General features: G+C 42.8%; 1 protein-coding gene across 1 annotated transcript in view; it reads right to left on the bottom strand.

The window, feature by feature from the left end:
• The window catches only part of fbrsl1 (fibrosin-like 1), a 253,704-nt gene extending 232,194 nt beyond the window's left edge, over positions 1–21,510 (bottom strand). The window contains 3 exon segments of the mRNA XM_034541227.1: positions 20,185–20,501; positions 20,687–20,798; positions 20,800–21,510. Coding sequence (XP_034397118.1) covers positions 20,185–20,501; positions 20,687–20,798; positions 20,800–20,907 — 537 coding nt within the window. The 5' untranslated portion in view covers positions 20,908–21,510.
• Between the last annotated feature and the right edge of the window lie 224 nt (positions 21,511–21,734).

Genomic DNA, 21,734 nt, shown 5'->3' with positions numbered 1-21,734 from the left:
AGACTTTCTAAACCAAAACACATGTGGAGGGTAATGCGATTACATGGCTCTTTGAGAAGAAAACAGTCCCTTGCTCAGCTATAACGCCAGCAGTGACGCAGGGAAAGGAGAGAAACTGCCCTGAACAACAACAAAGAGAAAGGAAAGACAACAGCAAGGTCAGACAAGTACTTGTCACCTAGATTAAACAAGTCAAACTGGGGAGTGGTGGTGGTGGAGGAAATATTCCAGCTATTTTATTCCTTCTGTCAGCCTCTGAGTCACATTATTTATAAGGCAGGGAGACAAACTATTGAGCTCGCCTCTTTACTCCATAGCATCAGCTGACTCGGATACTGACAAGGACGCTCGGGGGAAGAATGCAAGATGGGAGAGTGGTGGTGAGTGCTGAGTTAAACTTAAATAAAAGACACGTTGGATTCTCACCTCTGATTCCAGTACATTAATAATTATTAAGTAATTAATTAAAGAATGAGTAAACAAGCCTGAGATCATGAAAAGAAGCTGATAATGATAGATTCTGCTATTCGACCTTTCATCTTTCTATTTACCTGCGAAATAAGAAAAGAAAACAGGGCTGGAAAAAGTGGGTCAGTCAACACTGATCGATACTACTTGTCAAGTACAAGCGCTGATGAAAGATGTGAAGAATATTTTGGAGAGTACAGTATAAAATATGTGCTGGCTAATCATAACCCCTTTTTTATCTTTTTTTGTTACTTTTATTTTATTTTATTTTTTTAAACATACCAAGGCAGCAAAGCATTTACGGAGCCAAATTAAAAAGATTTGTTACAGTGACACATGGCTACAGTCTACTTTTCAGAAACTAGATTTTAAAACTACCATATTTTAGAGTTATTCCAAAATGATTCCTGATAGATATGTCCTCTCATTTGTATGGAGTTTGTAGCCTGGTGCTTTGTGATTGTGAAATGCAACAAAGCATGCATATTACAAATAATTGCTGTGTAGTGACTCAGCTCATTTTGCAGCTCTTTATAGAATGCTGCCAGTCAACCAAACATACACAAGCCAGTCCACCTGTCCAACCACTAAAACCGCAAACCCACATTACCAGTATGGGTCTGGAAACTGATCCTCGGCCAGATGAGCTCTTCCTCCTAAGTAGGCCTGCCAACTCCCCGTAGTGCTTCAGACCGTGGGAAACAAACGGACAATAATAACATTACAATTGCTCACAAGCACAAAAGAGGTGAAAGAATGAGACAAAATATGTAGATGAAAAGGTGCACTAAAGCCACGACACAACACAGAGCCGAAGGACTAAATTACAGGCAACGGCCACTGCGACGAAGCAGTTTGAGAGCCAGTTGTCAGCTGGTTCTCATCACTCAGGGACAGCAGACGGACAAACTGCTTTCTGTCCAATTATCACCACGACATACTCAAAGCATAATGAGACCCAACTCAGTGGTACCTCCCACTGTCCCACTTCACTACTCACTCACACTGTGCACACAGATATTTTATTAACCCGCAACTTTATTCGATATTCAAGTGGTGAGACAAAAAGTTTACAAATTGGAGAATGTGTATGAAACGATGCAACATGTATCTAGATCATTTCCAATTGACATAATGGTATACAGCCATAGAAACAATGGAGTCTGTATGACATCGTTAATATATTCAAAGCTGCCATGAATAGTTGGAACAAGCAAATACCGAAAATATTTACATCATTACATAACATATACTACAAATACACAGATACAGACTGCTCGCTTCCTCTTTCTGACCCACACCTCAGCCATTGTTCAAGAATACAATGATAATGATAACGGCCAATAGGATAGATGAACAAATCAGCTTAAAGAGCAACTATCTTTGACTTCCGTTAGACTGAGAACATGCACAAATTAAAAGCCTTAAACAGATCCCTTTAAGTTGAGAAAATGAAGATGTCCTGTAGCAGTGGCAGGAGGTAATTGATCCCAGAGCAAGAGGGAGGTTTGAATTGGAATGACCTGCGTCCAATTTCTTTGAAAATGAATCCTTGCAAATCTTTCAATACAAGGAACTCTGTGTCTTAAGTTGTTTTAAAGTAACATGTTCTACTTCTAAACAAACAAGTGTTCAGCAACGCCGTCGCATCAGAGTCTCACTTCTATATGCGTAACCTGCAGCGTACGAATATGACATTTCTATAAGTACACCACCAACAGGTACTCGCGTTACATTCCCACAGCTCCTCCCAACAGATGCTGATTGTGACGGTTCGCATCCTGGGTTTATGTGTTTGAGGTGTAGTGTATCTGGTACATCTCTGCTGTGTGTTAATGACTCGTTGCAGTAAAGCAAATTGCCCTTCAGGGATGATAAAGATTTACACAGGGCTGTTCTGTGCTATCAGTGCTGCTCTTCATCTCCCACATATGTGAGGAGGCAATACCAGTAAGGGCATAAAGCAATATGACCCTTCTACCACATCACAACCAGCAGCTACCAGTCCACAGAAACCCTTAAATAACAACAAGGGCTGGCTCCGTGCTTTTACATGTCTTTACATGCAGGCAGGCTTTTATTAATTTACTTTTCAATGTATTTTTTGTAGATGCCTGTTGACTTTTTAAATGTGGTTTTAATCTCAACATGGATGATTTGTCAAATTACTACTCATTTCTTTAGTGCTCCATATTTGTCTTGCTCTCATCTGTATCCTGTTCTCTGATGCTGTGATGACCCAATTTTCCCACAAGGATCATTAAAGTTTCATCTAATCTAATGGACTTTTATTTTTATCATTTCAGTCTCTGTAAATCACTATTCCACAAGTTATTATAATTATTAGAGCTCAACTGAAATGGAAACTTACACATTTGATAGATACAGAGCTGTTGTTGGATTGAAGCTGACAATATTTATCACCTTTAAATGACACAACAAAAGTGAAAAGCATCTAGTGTTTTCTACAGACGATGATTCTTGTCTAGATGCTTCTACATGGGGGAAATGGAAATGGCTAACCTGCCTGACTGTATTATAATATCATATATTAGGAATGAATGGAGATTCCATACAGAGTAAGAGTTTCCTATTAACAAATGTTGCAACCAATTAATTATGTTCCTTGTGGGATACATTTATCATGCACAGAGGGACTGGATTTAAAACCATTAGCAAAAACATCTGACATCTACCAGATATCATTGGAACCAACTATAAGCAGAATAACCAAACCCAATATCTGCTAAATATATCTGTAAAATCTAATCAACTGCATCAAGAAAGCTGGAAGGAGTTACATTTTGCTGAAATTTGTTGAAGACAAAATGATGTTTTGGGTACATAGATTGTTTTTTTTTCAGCTTTTCACTTCATGTTTACATGTTGGACAACCAAAACCCAGATGACTAATAATAAAGAAGCACACTATAATTATTACGCCTTGACAGAGGATTGATTGTCCACAGAGTCACTGCCAGCTGGTATTATGATGGCTCTCATTATTGTTGTCATTATTACTGTCTCTACATCCACATATTACATCGGCAGAGTATCTCCTCTGCTGGTGTTGTTATGTGGGTGTAATCCACCGTTATGGCCCTACGAGTGTGGGCTGTTGCCAGCGTTCCCCAGCCTGGCATGCATACCAATTAGAGGCTGATTAACAGCAACGCAAGGAGAAGTGGGGGATGGTTGTTTTTCTGAAGCCGAGGGTGACCTGGCGAAGAGGTTCCATTACATACACAAACATACACTGAAACACCAGGCCTCAGGATAGAGTTATTTATTGTTTGTGCTCTTCAGCTACTTCACTGTGCCGTGTGTGTACAAGCAACTATGGGTGGACCCGCACTTCAGGACAAAGTGCAGTGTCTGTGAGTCTGGAGCTGATGGGGACCTAATGTGCCTCCCCGCTCCGAGGCCACAACTGATTTAAAACCATTTAAAGTGGGCCGCTTTGGTAATTCCAGGTGAGTGTGTAATTAATGATGGCCATGAATAGCTATGTTCTGCACATGTATACACCTTTCTCCTTGTCCTGTCTTCACATTTTATATTTAAGGCATTTAGCATGTGTTGATAGTAACTTAGTAACACTAAATGATGATCCTTTGCACTGTACACATACATCACGTAAGTTTTGGTTGGCATATAATGATTAATATTAATATGATATTGTAAAAACCTTTACGGCAAAACGTGCCTGCTTGGATTTCCTCACCCTGTCAAAGTAGGCAATAGAGTCTGTGGTGTAGTAATTGTGCAATATTCAAACTATTTTGGACTGATGAACAGTAGTTTCCCTTTAAAGCAACACAACTAGGACAAGACCTCAGCCCCGCGAGCAGCTCTGAGAGGCTGTAGAGCAGTGCTTGGAGCCACATATTAACACTACCATGGCAACATGCTCACAATAACAATGCTTAGCATGTTATTGTGAGCATGTTGTAGGTATATCATATTGAAGCTCTCGCTCCAGGACTGCAGCGCAGCATTGCACCGTTTCTTTGCAGGTTCACTCAGGGTCACTATTAACCAGGCCCCCATTAATGACTTGCTGCCGGTGGAAGAACACTCTTTTTTTCCCTCTTTATAGAGGCACTTCATGAGCAGCGACATCAGCATGTTTGCCTGCCTTTGTGTGTGTGAACCACACTGTGTGAACATGGCTGCTTTTAGCCGCTCGTTGTGGGCTGATTAACTTTGACAGGCTGCCTCTTAGGCCCACCACAAACACAAGCACACAAAGAAACCAGGCAGCATTTCCACCACAGGAGAGTCTGCCCATGCAGCCGCTGCTGATTCCTGACCAGACGTCGGTCATTCTAACAACGAATCCACTAAAAACTCATTTCAATCGCTATATTGACAACAAGTGCCATACTGCACGAATCAGACTTTCCTTGTTTTCCGTATGCTTCCAGATTAAAGATACTGTGATGCCATGCTAAATTCCTGCACGATGATTCAGTAAATAGTTTGTATTTCTCATACCAGCTGGAACTGAAGCTGAATGAGGCAGCTTTGCATGCTAATGGGTGGCCCAAAGTGGAAACTGCAGAAGTCATTTAACTTGACGCCAGGTTTACCAACTCAGCCTGTCTTTATACTAAAGAGCAGGAGACAACAAGGTCTGTCGTAGTGATGGAGGACTGTGAGCAATATAAATGGTAGAGAGCCTGCAAATAAGCAGTGAAAGTTCTTTATTTAGTTTCTCTTATTAACATTCAGCAACGCCTGCTTATATATGTGTTGTTATTTGTGCAGAGTAGATATTATACCTCTAGTAATACATTGTACTCATACTAGTTATACCTGGGATGCTCCGTGATTTACAATGACACAAAATTGATGAATTAAAATCAATACTGTGCATTTTTAAGCTGTATTCATTTTGAAATGTAAAATCTAAAACTGTGGTAGATAGATATGGACTCTCATCCATATTTCCTCCACACAACTTTAAAAGGTGGGATTTCACTTTTGTTCCTATATAACAAAGTCCATTGAAGGGACAGAGTGTATCATTTCGGGGGATGTACTAGCAGAAATATATATAATATTAAAAGCTATTGCACGGAAGTTTAATTTTGTGATGATATTGGCATTCCCTGTGGAAGAAAGTGGGTGTGTTTCCGAGCACCAGAGTGCCTTCAAACTCTAATTTTACTGCAGAAGTGGTCTGCTTAGTCCTGGTCCTGATTCTCCTTAACCTCCCTTTCCTTCAAGCAGGACCTTCTGGTGAACCTGAATGATTTCATATGATTTGGTGCGGAATCCAACCCAGTGGCACCGATGACAAGCATTATGTCGAAATAATCAATCTTCTCTCTGAGGCTTCTTTACTCATGTAGGTCATTTAGAGGCATCAGTTTTAAATTGAGACTCTATTATAACCAAGAAAACCTTCCTCAGAGTTACTTTAACCATGTTGTTTTGGTGTATTATCACCTGAAACTAAGAATCGCTGTGTTTTCGTGAGCTTAGAGGGAGCGGGGTCCTCCTCCATGGAGTCCTCCGTGTTGCACCACCATGTTTCAACAGTGTCCCACAACGACACACACACACACAGTGTCCCACAACGAAACTGCGGTAACATGAGCACCATGAGTCCAAGACTGTGGTACCACCAGCTGCTGGCCGACTTCCGCTGATCCTAAAGTAGTGTTCATCATTGTAAGGATGGCCTCTGAGTGAGGCTAACTTCATTAACACGCTCACATACTCAGCGTCTAACATTACCACAGTCTTGGAAAGACTTGTGTACTATAGATTAGGGACACACAGATCAGACTTTTTCAGTCCCAATACAGATAGTAATACCTGGGCTTTGTGTATCGATCCGATACCAGTGTTTAATGAATAGGCTGTATGCCTCACTGTGTGCACGTGACTGGGATCATTCTTTTATGCAAGTCAACATCAGGCCTGATTTAGACGTTGCTTTACTCACCTTCAAATGATAAGCAGATCAATTATAACCTATAGTGCTAACAATGTGTTTGCCATGGCTGGTGCCTGAGGCTTCAGGGTTTCCCACAGCCAGCCGGTCAACACAGGTCCAACAATCTTATGAGCACAAACTATAGATTTCAGTGTACTTTTTCTCTCGAGAGCATTGAAGATAAGAGTGAGACAAGTTAACAGGAAGACGGAACTAGAAAGTTACAGACACCACTATCATCCAAAACTGCCCACACGGTTTACTGCGCAGCAGTGCCTTGCAGGTTAGATAATCACAGCCAGCTCTCTAACAGGTTGCTTTGGTGAGCACGTGCTTTTCTTTCCCCCTCTGTCTTTTCACCCTCACTTTCCTCCGCTCTGACAAGCTTTTACTTGTGCTGGTTTTGAACAGAAACACCATTGTGCCTTCTACTGCAAACAATGCCTGCTGTTTTGCCCGAAGGACCCCAAAAACACACATTAGCTCACTTTTGCCGCTTTTGTCTAGTGGATATTCCTGTCATGATTCTGGTCACAAGACAAGTACAAAAGACTAGACTTGTTAATGAAAGTTCTCGTCATGACACAATGTCAAGTGGGTAGTGCACTGCTAAAGTGCTCGTGAGCAGGACCCTGAACCCCTACCAGCTTTGGAGGTGTTGGCCGACACTTAGATCGCCCTGTCAACAATCTGACGCAGAGGAAAATGATAAACCTTCCTGAAAAGTCAACAGTTAAATCATAACACACTATGGTGCAGCAATATGGTCCAAAGCAATATATAAGGAGGCGCTTTGTCATAAATAAAGCCCTTCAGGGAGGCACGCTGTAGCTTTACATCGATCCAAAGCAGTATATCTCTATTCAACAACGGCACAGACACAACCGAGTCTGCCCTTGGTTTTACCATTACTGCCTGCAGCTATGGAGGCTTGGAGAGGCCTCTAGAGGTATGTGACCCTCAGTTACATTTATAGGCTTCAGAACTGATAACGGTAATGCCACAGGCTACCAAACGACTGGCAGCTACTAGAAATAAATGCCTGATTTACTAACTAGTAGACTGGCTGAATGGTGTCTGAGTGATCGAAAGGTTGATTAAATGTATGACTGACAAATTGATGGGTTGCTCTGTTCTGGGTGGCACCACCCTTCACCTACCGACACACGCTGACACCCACCACCCCTTTGGTGAAGCCTGTCAGTGTGTGTGTAACCGTTTTCCACCTCTTGTGTATTGTTGTGCAAATTGAAACGGCAAGGAGAGCAATTCTCTCACACACACACACACACACCCACACACACACATCTAGTGTGTGTCATGGGCGGGCAGAGGGGGGGGGAGGGGGGTTACTTCCCTCTCCCTCTCAGCGTCTTGGCAGGCGGGAAGGGGAAATATGATTATGCAGTGGGGGAATTGTTTCATCAACACCTGGAGCAGATAAATGAAAATAGGAGGATTTATGTACTGAGAACAAGCTTACCTCTGGTGCCAGGAAGCAATTAAGCAGGAAGCTGGAATACAACCCCCTGTACTCTCTCTTTCTTCCCATTGCTTTCCAAGTCTCTAGCTTCCTCATTGTGTCTCTCTCTGTGTGTCTGCACTAAGTGCCCGCTTCACGCCAGTGGCACATTTGGAGAACTGATAGCGAGCCATGGGGAAACCTGACTGGAAGAGAGGGATGGTATTCATTTCCACAAAGTGTCTCATTAATAGCTGATAACAAAGTGTCTGAGAAGTGTTGGGATATCATTTGACTCTATGTTGGGGGGAAAGCAATGGATGCTCACCTCCCGCCTCGCTACAGATAGGCAACGCGGCTTGGCCTACCTACCCGCTGTGACATCTGAGCAGCGGAAATTTAAAATGTAATCATCAGAGTGACATGGGGTTCGGTCTCGTTGGTATCATAGTGGTATCACACAAACATGTATATCAATTATAAGGCCTTAAAGAGCCACACTGTTAAGTAAAATTCCTTTGATTCTACATTTCCAATCAGCCTCTGTTTACAAGGTCGAGATGAGTATAAATTAAGCTATGAACAGACTTTTGTGAGACATTATCATACATTTGCTGAATAACTGCTGTCTGATTGCAGTCAGTACAGTATGGTTTATAGAGGAGCATCAGGTCGCCATTAACCAAATAAAGTGAAAGCAAAATGTGCCATGGTCTATACAGAGTAGTTCCACAAAATAATAACGTTCACCACATATTTTCCTCTTTGTCTTTTCTAAAAATCACACAAAAGTGTTTCTCGATAGAATAGGTGTACGTAGAGCCTGCATATGTATAATATGTATTGTCAGTGTAACCAACCAACATCAAGTGCAAATGAACAATGGTACCAACTCTGAGGCTGAACCAGGATGACTCAGCGGCTTTTAAACAGTGAGGGGAAGTTAACTTAAATCACTCATTAAGGAAATAGGGCATAGTTAGCCTGCCAGTTGAATTGTTTTGTCAAATGATGAAGTCTGATGATTTTCATACCAACCGCTGACATGTTTAGCAATCTGATGGATGTGCCAAACTCTCAAACATGTGCACATAAACCTTCGATGAGGGTTCGACAGTAGGGTCAAATACAGAATGCCCTCCTTGACTCTGAGCTCAGTCCTGGCTGGCATCCGCCACGCTAATGTATCCTTGAGCCAGATCCTTTCAGTTAGATAATAAGACATGATACAATGGAAATTAACTTAGGTATGGTCTCTCTGTATTCCCCAAACCACAAAATAGGTTTAATGTGCCACAGAAATGTGCTTTGGTTTACTGCAGACACCCATCCCAAAAATAAATCATTCAAGTGCCTTTATCAATAAAAATATGTTAATCTGTATCAGCTTTAACAATGATTCCTGCCATTTGTTTACATTCTTACATTTGCTAAAGACACTCCAAGTGAAAAGAAGATAGACGTTCAAGCTAATGTGGTTTGAACTCCTGATTACCAATAATCGGTGTCAATATTCAATATACTGGAATTCCAAAAGCCCCAACTACTCCATGTTTAGCCAAAGATTAATGTTTGGAGAACCGACCTTCCAGGATACTATCAGCTACTACTGCTCCTGTTATTGACCCAACCATATTCATTCTGCATTACGTGTTCTCATTAGGATGAATGTGATTAAAGAGTTACACCAGTATCCACTTTTTATTTACTATTAAAGGTCTCCGTGTGGGCTATGAATAGTGTGGTATTTGCACTGCACACGGCTGCTGTGCTACCAAGCAGAGAGATGTGGAATGCAAACAGTAGCTTGGCAAAGTTCTGTTTATGTTCTCTTGCTCTCACATGCTGCCTGTTTTCTCCTTTAACTCAACAACTGGTCTTGTGCTTGGGTGTATGTGTGTGCGTGTCATTTTGATCTGGTGCCTCGGGCGAAGCCCTGCTGATCCTGAGGTGCCTGTCCTCGTTTCAGAAGCACTGACAACGTGGCCTCTCTGAAATGAGCTGTGTGGCCTGTTAACAAAAGGGGAGCAGATGCATTTTACTGCGTTTGATCTGTGGGTAAACAAGCTGCGGACTGCAAAGAGAATAAAAAGGACCGAGTCGTCAGTGGATGCACGTGCTGTCTGCACAGTAAGGAAAGAGGAAAGCTTCACAAGTGGGGAGATGGACAGGGAGGGAGAGAGAGGAGGAGACATACTCTGACGATTCTTTTCTCTGGCAGATCTGTCAGCCAGATCTCACTGTGGGTGACAAGAGGGTTTTTTTTTTGTTGCCCTTGCAGGTTTTACTGCAGTGGCTGTGTTACATAGGCCTTATTATATATCCCATTATATTTCAAACACATTCTCCCTCTTCACTCTGCTGAGCACACAGCCGCAACATTGACTTTCATAGATGCTCGGAGGATTCATAAAATAAGGAGTGTCTGAGTTGGCAACGGGTCCAGCCTGTTAAAAACTGATGATATCTCATACAGCAGCGCACTTACTGTCAGTAGACCGAGGTGCAAGAACTGCTTCCTGAAGCAAAAAATGTCATCAATACAGGGACCTAAATTCCAATACCGTGTATTTTGCCAAGCAGATCCAGTTAAGACTCCAGAACTGTTTAGTGTCTCCCCTATAATTTGATATTGGCAGAGTCAAAAAGCCTCTAAAACAGCATATAAACCACTACCCACTCTCCACTGAAAGCCAGGGTGAATCATTGCTCCAACCGCCTCCACTTCTAATTCTACTATAAAAGTTCAAGTTAAAGGATATCATAATATAATCACATACAGTTTGAGTAAAGTCTGAGGATTTAAAATGTTTCTACTACACTGCCCAACATCCTCAGCCATCGCTGCTATTGGTGCGGTGGCAAAACAACACTCAACCGATGCACTTGAGAATAAAACACCGCAACATAATTGTTTTGTCCAAAACAGAGCCCGAATCCAAGACGCAGAATGTATTTATGTATCGCCCAAATGTAATGTTAAGCTTTCACCTGCCGTTTAGAAGAGCAAACAAAACATTGTACGCTCAGTGATTGGATGACATGCACTTTGGGAGTCGTAGTTAACCCCTTAGGTGTTTGTGCGTCAGTCAGCAATGACAAACTCACACTCTACAAAGACATTCAGATTCCATGGAGCAACGTGTGGATGGCCGACAAGGTGCTTCATTTCAACAACAATAAACGACTGAGTGTGGAGAGCCAAATGTCATCCAGACAGCAAATGGAAGAGGAGTGGCACAGGGGAAAGAGAGAAATTCCACATTGAATAAGCACCCTCTTATCTAAGCTCTATTATCTTGACCACAGCTTGTTGCACGGCTGCCAAAACTATCACGAAAAAACCCTGAATCAGTCCTTATTTGGCTTTGCCTGCACCCACATATAAAAAACACTGACACACAGACACGGCTAAATGCTGGGAATGGAATCGGTGTACCAACAAACAATAAGCTGTAATAAAATGCAGACTAACATATCACTGTATCTTGTTTCAGTGGGGGAGCTGAGAGCTGAAGCAATTATTGTCAGCATCACTTGGCCTATAAAGACGATTCCCCTCAGAGCTGGTGTTGGTAGCGAGTGTTGGTAGTAGAAGAGCCTATCAACAACTGTTAACGCTAATTGCTTTCACACTAAGAGTGATCTATTAAGAAAACATGCAGCAGGATCCGCGCCATGTCACGACTGCGTGAATCATGCCTTTGAGAACGAGGCCCTCCTTAAAAACACGACCACGTGGACTGGAGGCTGATTTGTAATCTGCAGTGTTTTGACAAATTACGATTGCCAGATTACCACGTTGCAGAATGCTGGTAAATATTGCTGTGTTATCTTGTCTTATTTGCTGAGCAGTTTAAAGTAGTGTTCTAATATGATATTTTCCAGATGTTCTTCAGTTCTGAAAGTGTATTGTATCCTACTTGGCATAACAATATACAAAACCCTTGAAATAGGTTGCCTTCCATAAATGACTGAGCAAGTGAAATGTAGATACGTTCTGTGTCTGAGCCAGGATTGTTGGAAGGGGGTCATATGGGCTCATTAGTGCTTTTCAAGCTTGAACTGTATTTTTTAAACTGTTTTTAAACACCCCATGAGTGCAAAGGAAATAATCTTAAAATAACAATAATGGATGTTTGGAACTGTATATTAGACACACGATTTATGAGTTTATGAATGGTTTTAATCATTAGGGATTATATTGGCAAGCACCTAACGTTACAATATATAGCAATATATTGCGATACGATACATATTGCAATACCTTTTTTTTTATGAAATAGAGGTGAAAATACAACTGGCTGTATACCACATGGATAGTCTAATACATCCGTCATATATTGATAACTCAGCGGACAAATTGCAATGTTTGGACACGTTTCGTCACCTCCACTGCCACCTCCATCGCGTGACATTAAAAACAGCAAACGCTGAAATTATCAAATATCATATATCAATTGCTCGTGGAGACTCACCTTTTGCTGCTGAACTATGGTTACATTAGCTCATGTACGGTTTCACAGCATAACAAAACAAGCAGCTCACCAGAACATAAAGTGTGCATTTAGCTGCATTAGTGAGATTGTTTGTTGACCGACAGACATGCAATCTACTTTTTAAACGTGACAAAATGATACGTAGCGTCGTTTCCTAAATGACAACTCGAGCCGAGCACATGGACGTGTGATGCATGTTTACTCGGTAACAACCAAAAGCTCATTTTGTAGGTTGGTTAACTCAAAAGATGAATGTTCACACAGCGGATACCGATAACCTTGATTTTATGGGGACAATTGTGTGCAGGGAGGTCGTAGTGACGGGACATTTAATGTTTGTCATTGTGACAATGGGATGTGCGCTGGCTTGCCCTTTAATATCTCAGACAGTGATTGCTCGTGACAAAAAGATACCGCAACCTTTTTCCAAAATAATTTCACATTTCTTCACGTAATATTAGCAGCGTGGTGCGAGCAAACCGCTTTATTGTTAGGCGTTCGCCTTGCTTTGCAGGAGAGCATTGTCAGAATTGTTATTGCTCTTTACCACACACACTCCAGGTCAGCAGACCTACACTCGAATGCAAGCAAAATGTTGAAAAGGGATTCAAGTGACGTGAAGTTTGAAGCAAGCCAGGCTTTCAGAGCTCTCTGTCTGCTCTATGTCAGTGAAGGACACGGCTGAAAAGGAAAACAGCTATTACTTAATGAGCCACTTAAAGAGTGCCCTCTCTATTTAGCTTTCATTATTTTTGTTGTAAATCCTTCACAGACCGCATCTGTTAGTCATTCATACAGAGTTTCTGCGGCCACGGGCACTATTATATATTAATCAAAATTGTTGAATGAAGTTATCTCCAAATCATTTCTTTTTCTCAAAGTGTTCAACTGAAATATCGTGTGTTAACATTGTTTAGTAACATGAATTAATGAATCGTTCGTCGAAAAAAAGGAGAGGGGTCACGAAAGGGAAAAGGGGGGACAAATCAGATGTGGATAATTACCGGGGAACCTTCTCACAGTGCAGCTCCTAATCCATCGCAAGAGACAGCATCTTAATCACGGCATAATTACATCCTGTCATTCACCGCAGTGAAAACACTGAGACAGGAAGATGGAAGACGGCTAGCAGGAAATGGATACGTATGCCTACAACAAGCTACCAACATGCGTTTATGTGCCACTTAATATGTGTCAGCCATGTTGTACTGTCTGCACATTTCAGGAAATCCTCAGGCGTCATTGTACCTCAAATAAAAGCGTCTCTTATTCTGAGGCGTTGTGGCGCTGGTAAATTCAGACGCTGGAGTAATACCTCAAAATAGACAACCGCTCCAAAAAAGGACCATTCAGGGCCAGCGTGCATTTATCCAACTATCTTCCACATTTATAACAGAAATGCTGGCTGGAAATGAAGGAAATACAGATACAGATCTCTTTTCTGCCTGGAGCCTGTGACATTTCAGTATTTTTTCAAGTCCCGAAAGCTGGTATCATGCAAACTCAGATTTGAACTCAGTTCCTGATATAAATCACAATTTCACCAACTTAAGGCCGTGTCCACACCACTACGTTTCCATTTAAAAACGCATATCCTTTGCTTTACACTGAATGTGCACACTACAGAGGAGTTTGGAAACGCTCCCGAGGACAAATCATTTTGAGAACACACTGTCCTAGTGTGGACGGGCGTATTTAGTCGTCACTCAAGGGCCTTCATCTCTTCGGTACTATGCAGTGATGTCACTGAGATCATCTTAGCTATAGGGCATTTAAAAAAGGTACTGGGGAGCTTTAATGTGAACAAAAAATAGTAGTGTTTATCATATTTCCTTCCTCTTAAAACATTTGCAAAGCGTGTTTTTTGGAACATTGAAAGTCCTGCATGGTTAACATCAATATCTGCTAGCTCACAGTCTTCTTCGCTGCCTTTAAATGTGCATTGTTACGCTTTGTTACCGCCGGCAATTGTCGATCAACCGAACGGCATTAGAACTGGTGGAAGGAGTGCATATCGCCAGCCTCCTCGGGCTGCTAGTGAAGGGCACCTTTAAACCAATGTGGTTTCTCTGCTGTCATTGAAATCTCCTCCATCGTCCCACTGCCACAAGTGTCTAAGCCACTGTTATTTATAGGACTTCACCTCTGATGAATTGATCTAATTGACAAGGTCAACATCTTCTATTAAATGAAGCTTCTCTATTTTCACTCACTTGTGGTGTCTTTCCTGAATTTAATCTCAGCAACATTTGGTACTGGTGATTCAAAATGAGAAATGATCCCTCATGCCTTTACACATCAGGATATTATTCCATTTATATATTAATCGTTTGTCATTTTTAAAGCAAAAAATAATTAGTTCCAGCTTCTAAAATAGGATCATTTGCTTGTTTTCTTAATGTTCTCAACAGTGAACGGTATATCTTTGGAATTTGGACCGTCTGACAAAACAAGCCAATTAATCAGTAATGAAACCCTCTCAAGCCCTAAACACCACACACACACACACACACACACACACACACACACACACACACACACACACACACACACACACAGAGAGAGCTAGCATTCAACTCCTTTTTTGTTTGACTAGTTGGAAATCTATGTGAACTGAAGCATTTTCTCCACTTTTATTTTGTGGTACATAAACCCTCCAGAGCCGAATAGAAGTGTAGTTTTGTAGTTACAGAGGAGGCTGACAAAGTGATTGCCATGCTTTCAGATCCGCATGAACACACAAGAACCTTCCTTTGGTGGATATATTTAGGTCACTGGTTGATGGCTTGGACAGATGCAAAGTGGAGGTTCAATCCTGTTACTGTGTGTGTGTGTGTGTGTGTGTGTGTGTGTGTGTGTGTGTGTGTGTGTGTGTGTGTGTGTGTGTGTGTGTGTGTGTGAGACAAGGCTTGTGAATGTGACCATGCATTTATCAGCCATGCTGTCGCCTACAGTGTGTGACAGTTAGAGAGAGCCGGGGCTGGGGGACGTCCCACTGGCATTAAGAAAGCTCTCTCCGCGGGATGCGTCAACCAATGAGCAGCGGAGCCTCAGGGGGTTGCCTTGTTAATTAAAGCTGGAGTTGTTTGTCAGTGCCGGCATATGATGCACAGCGCTATCACTGTCGGGGGAAAGAGCAAACACGAAGCAAGATTGCTGCAACCCCTGCAACAAATCTGCTGCCTCACCATGGAAGCAACACATCTTACTACGGCAACGACTGCTGTGGCTTCAAGTGTCAGGATCACTTTGCACTGTGTTACCCAACCGGCAATCAGAAGCACTGAGCCGACCACAGGGAAAAGATGGGATTTACAAACTACCAAAGGTTTTGTCAAACTCACCTCAAAGAATCAATTAGAGCTGAAGCTCTGAAGGCGTCATTAGCATTCTCTATAGGTGCTACCAGTGTGCTTATTAATTGTCTTTGACAAGTAATGTTCTGATATGAAGTGTCGCCACTTGACAGAGGATCGCTCCTGAGTGTTAGCTGTACTAATGACTGCTAATAAGGAACACATGGTGCTAGCAGTAAGGCACCCAGTAATGAATGCGATGGGACTTGAGCTGTCGAGGTGCAAGTGGAGCTATTTTAAGGGAAAGCCTCAGAAACCTTTGAGGCTTTAATCCGAGCACTTGATGAAATAGAAAGACGCATACTTGTAACTGGAATGTGTCTGGCTTCGATCCACGTACCAGCTGGGATAATATGGGAGGAGAGAGGGAAGCAGCAACTCACAGCTTCTCTAACAGCTAATGTCAAGCTTTCCTTGACTTCATTTCCCCTTATTGCTTAGTGGCGAACAGCAGATGATGATAATTGCAAGTGAGTCCAACAGGAGAGCAAGCATGTTTAGCAAAACCTCCCTGGAGACTGACTCTAGATCCCACGAAGAGCTTCTATTTATGAAACCCTTTCTGTCGGAATGCTCCGCCTTTGGGATTCCTGCCCTTGACACCGTTGTAATATCACTAAATCAACTAAACCTAAATCCCCATTAGAGTGAATTTAGAAACTCATGGTGCGGAACGAAAAACCCAAACAAATCTGTAAATTCATGTTAAAGCAGATGAACAGAAGGATTGTGGATTAACGTGGGGGGATTTGCCACTCCGACGTCACTCGCAGAGCAAATGGAGCAAATCAAACATCTTATTCATACTGTGACAGATGGATAATTGTGTCATTTTATTATCTGCTCACTTGTTTGATACCCACAGGGAGACGTCTGGGGGGTTTAAGCCGCAGCGGGTAATTGTTTTATAGCACTGCTGTCAGGTGAAAACCTTATATTTTCAGGTCGACTTTTCAGCATTTGAAAACTGTATGAGTATTAATTATTCCACCATTCACATAAAAATGTTTGAACAACAAACGACATTTAGGAATAAAGGGAGTAGTAACTGATGATCTGAATTCTTATTGTAAGAAAGACACATGGAAAAACTGGACATATAAGGTTTTCCCTTTTTTATAGATGGCTGACTGCTTACACTCTTTGAATCATCACTGATTCATCCTGAACATTTCTCTAATCACGATAAGGTGCCCGTGACGCCCGTGTTTGTACAGTCAATTTTCACAGGTAAGTAGCTGGCTTTCCTACAAGAAACGTTGGGATTCGAAGCAAATAAAAACACGCCATAATCAAATGCGGCCATGGCTGTAAATTGCTTTCAGCTGTAATGAAACAGGTTACGGGAGCAGGCGGAGACCATACTGCCTAAGCCTTCATCAAGGGAGCTTGATCCTATCAGCGCAGAGCTGGAATATCAACAACAACCACCTACGGATTTTGTTTATAGTCAATGTGCTCTTGGAGGAACCATAACCTTGGGTTAGTGCGAGCAGACTAACAGCTGTGCACAAGCTACAGACGAAAATAGACAATCAAATGACGATCACAGAAACCCAAAGGTGACAGGGGTTTTATGAAACACGTTCATCCTCAAGAGCTTTAGGAAGCAAAAGGATTAAATAGAGATTAAAAGAAACAAGATAGAGTAAATAAAAGTAATATTCTAAAGTGTTATCAGTCAACGTGTCCATCCTCTATTCCTGGAATAAAAATTACCAGCAGTCCCAATTTTTTTATACAATGAAAAGTAATTGCAACTGAAGTCAACCAAAGGCCAAGAATTGGTTGCCAATTTTCGAAATTTCAAAACGGTTGCTAGTGGCAACCATAACAGTCAAGCCCTGCTGTAGCCTGGCTGTAGGGCCTGACATAAACACAGCCGTGCTGGTCATCACTTAGAAGAGGTCAGGGGGGTGCACACACTCGTCCCGACGAGGGTGAGCTAGTTTATCGGAGCGTGATGCAATAGGTCAGAGCTATTGCCTCGCCAAACGCCACAGTGTCCTCCTCATAATTGATGAGCAATTAGCACAGGTAGCGTAGGTCATGAGCTTCACTCGAGCATACAGTATGTCGGTGAAAGCGTCATGACCAATAATGAGACGATTTTAGTTGGTACACATTTCAAACAGTGCCTTTCATACACAGTGATGTAACTTTTTAGCTGCCAACAAATGTGATTATTGCGGTCACAAACAGTAGACAGGATGAAATATGTATAAAGTCAACATGCTCATTTCAAGGCAAAGCTCACAGAACCTGTGTACATTCCCTCATGTAATTGCACAAAATCAAACAACATCATTTAATAAGCGCAGACCATTTGCATGCAAATCAGACCAATTACCAACAAGTAGCTGGCTGGCATGAGAGTATCATTTCACACAGAACCATATCATGCCTCATTTGCTGAGCCTTGAATCATAAGCTCCTGTGCAGAGCACTGTTTTCTCATTCAACATTGATTTAGCACTTGTGTAAGAAAACTATTACTGCTCGGGAATGTGTAAAACAACGATTGATTCATTATTTTTACTTAATTCCCCACTCAAACACAAAGAGGCAGCTTGTTTATCATGATGAAGCATCCAAAGACAAACATTTGTAGAAACACAACCTTGCTCCGCAGCAACAAATAGGACAGTAGCAGGGACAGATGTGAAACACGTGAACATAAAGTACTTCTAAACGTATTCAATACACACATAAGAATATTCCTCGAAGTCAATAGGGCAGGGCACCAAACTGACAGCAGCAGAGACACCAGCATGCTGCCAGAAGAGCCAGTAAGAAGCACGTTGCTGCTATGACATCCTCAAAGCCTTTCAGTCGGCAGCTGTCAGAAGTGGCAGCGACGCAGCACAAAGGGCAAAAATACTCACACATACAACTGTACAGCGTGCTGCACTCACACAAAGCAATACGAGCAGGAAACAACACACATGTCCTGCACATTTGATAACAAGTAACACGTGTATGTGCTGTAGCCTTGCTGCGGTTCCCTAATGGGGAGTGTATCCTATATGATGTGCGGGAATGTCCTACTGTATGGAATCACAATAGGATTTTATGAGGTGTAATACTTCAATCCATAGTTATACAGTTTTCCCACCTGTGTGCATTGCCTGTTATCCTTTGTGTATGAATTACAGGGCACAATACCGTAGTTATTTGTGGTTATGGTTTATGCATACTTACTTCACACAAACACCCCTATTCATATTCCTCCCGATCTGCTTTCACAGCCACTCTCCACACAATGGGGGGCCGAGCTAAATGGAATAGCAATATAAACTACTGATGACCCGCTCAGGTCAAACTTGTTAACAGAAGGGAGGTGCTGAAGTGAGTGAATCTATGTATGAGGTTGGACAGCTGGTTTATATTGTATGCAGTTATTCTGCTGTAAATCTGTATTCAAGCATTATACTGACTAAGCACTATGTAGGAGGCAAGACTCAATCATGACTGATTAATACCATTGCTAAGCCCACATGGGAGGTTGTCATTGAAATGAGGTGGCCCGTGGTATGATCCACAGTCTTTCAAATGAGGTCATCATCTTAAAATATACAGACCTCAGTGGGCTAGCTATGTTTATCAAAGCTAGTGATTTATGTTTCAACTACAGTCGTGCTACCATTCCCACAATGAGCCATGGAAAAAGCACAGGCCCGCCTCCCTGCTTTATCAGTCAGCCTGATGTCCCACTGGGAGCAATGTTTTATTTGTCACTTGGAACCCAATGAGATAAAAGAGATAAGAGGATGTCACAAGAGAACCTCCTTTGTTCCTAAAATCATTCCTCTAACATCAGACATAGCACACCATAATGACAGATGCACAGTTATCAGCACATGTTGTATCAGCCTGTAATAGATAAATGGCAGTTTATCAAAGAGCAAAATGTCAAGAGTGCACTGACAACTCACAGTGAATCAGAAGAGCCATTACTGACACCTGTTTAGTTTCACCAACAAGCCATATGCTGCCAATGACTAACATCTCATTCACAAAACCTTGAACTTGTAATAATATTTAAACAGAATTGTGCACAGCAGTGATTGTCTCACAGTTTCATCTCAAGGACTCCAAACAGACACACATTCCCATCCACGAACCCGGTAACCCAATAAGGGTTTTTGGGATTAGTTTTGAACATTGCGATGAGAATCAAACCGAGGATTGATCAGGGACATCTTGAGCCTCTGAGAATCACTATCAGAAGATTAGAGGAGTCATCCTTATCCAGTCTAATTGGCATCATCTCAAGTCAATTAGAGACAAATTAGACTAGTCCTCAGGTTGCTGGAGTGAGTGGGGGGCCTCAAGGACCCCATCTTTGAGAGCCACTCCACTGTTGAAGAATGCTGCACACACACACACACAAACACACAGAAAAACAAACAAACAAACAAACAAACAAGGACTGATCCGGTTCCGTCCTACCTCCAGACGGTCCAGGCTGATGAAACTGGCGATAGCAAATCCATCAATGATGTCCTCCTCCTGCGAGCTGGACTCGCGTCTCTTCCGCCGGGGGGTACGCGGAGCTCTGGCGGTTGCTGCGGGGTGAGGCGCCTTCTTACCGGGCAGGGAGGCGGCGTCCCTCCCCGGACTGTGTCCCTCCCTGTCGGAGCAGGAGGAGTTGGGGTCGGGGCTGCGGGCGTCTCTGCTTCCTGCCTCCCGCAACCTCCGCACCCTCTCCCGCTTGGTCCGGCACCTCCGACCCGGTTTCAATTTCCCATCCATGTTGTCGGAGAAAGCTTGCAGTGTCAAAGAGAAAGATAAATAGAACTCCACAGTCGGCGCTCGGCTGAACGCTCGCTGCAGCGCGTTATAACAAGTAACACGCACCGGACTGACAATTGTAGGCAGCGCTATAACGGAAGATAGCGCTGCGCGTGTGTGTAAATAACAACGCGAATACAGCCTTATACCACTCAATGACCTTGAGTATAAACCTCAGCAATCTCCATTACGATAAGCAAATGTTCAGGTATGCCGCTCGGGCGACAGCCACAGCGGGGGGAAAAAGCGACGCGGATCCACGCGTTATTTTTGGTCACGAATCGGCGCTGTGTCGACGCGGTGTCCGCTAAAGCAGGTGCAAAACGGCGACCGGGTTAAGAAGATGCACGCATTGTAGCCGCTTTGTAACTTTTGTTGCATCGGAATAATAACAAGCGGTGTTGTAGCCTAAGCTCGCTGCATGCCGCAGACGGCGCAGAGCAATCCGGTCGCTGGCCGTTGTTGTTTTCCACCACCCCGATCCATGATCCAGGGCTGTCAGGCGGGGGGGAGAGCTCTGTACTATCCGTCCGAAACAACAAACACGCCTGGCGAACAAGTACGCAGCCGATCGATCGAGGCTGCGGGCTGAGTGAATAATCCCGTCCGCGGTGAGTTTTAGACCATATTTCTCTCCCCGAACTGCGGGCTGCAAAAAAAAAAAAGGATCCCGAGTCTGAAAGCTACTTATGCGCAATATTCCCTAAATGATCCGAACCGTCCGAATAAGACAACCATCCAGTGTGTAGCCAAACTCCATGAGGCGATGAAGCGGTCTATTCCAGTTTAGATCATGTTGAGTTCCCTATAAATCCACTCCGGTCCGTCCCTTTGCGGCTCAGTTGCTCCGGGGCTCGTGGTATTTTCTATTCGCATAAGAAGGCTTTGATAAGTGTCCTTAAAGCGACAGGAGTGATTACAATCTCCTCTCCCGCCCCCCTCTCCTTCCCTTCATCCGAAATTAAGAGACACAGTCAAGCTTCAGAGAACCCACAGAACTGACGTATTTCCGCCACCTCTGGCCTACAATTTACCATCGGAAGGAAGCTGGTGTAAAAACAAAAAAAAAAAAAGGGAAAAAGATCATTCTCGCACACTTTGTCACACAAAGCATCGCGTGAGTCTGTGTGTGCGTGTGCGTGTGCGTGTGTCTGCTGGAGCTGATGCCACATCATGCTTATTATCCCACTGACTGTGCTGTCACTGGT

The sequence above is a fragment of the Cyclopterus lumpus genome, chromosome 9 (assembly GCF_009769545.1).
Source record: "Cyclopterus lumpus isolate fCycLum1 chromosome 9, fCycLum1.pri, whole genome shotgun sequence".
NCBI lineage: Eukaryota > Metazoa > Chordata > Actinopteri > Perciformes > Cyclopteridae > Cyclopterus > Cyclopterus lumpus.
This window is presented reverse-complemented; position numbering and strand designations above follow the sequence as displayed.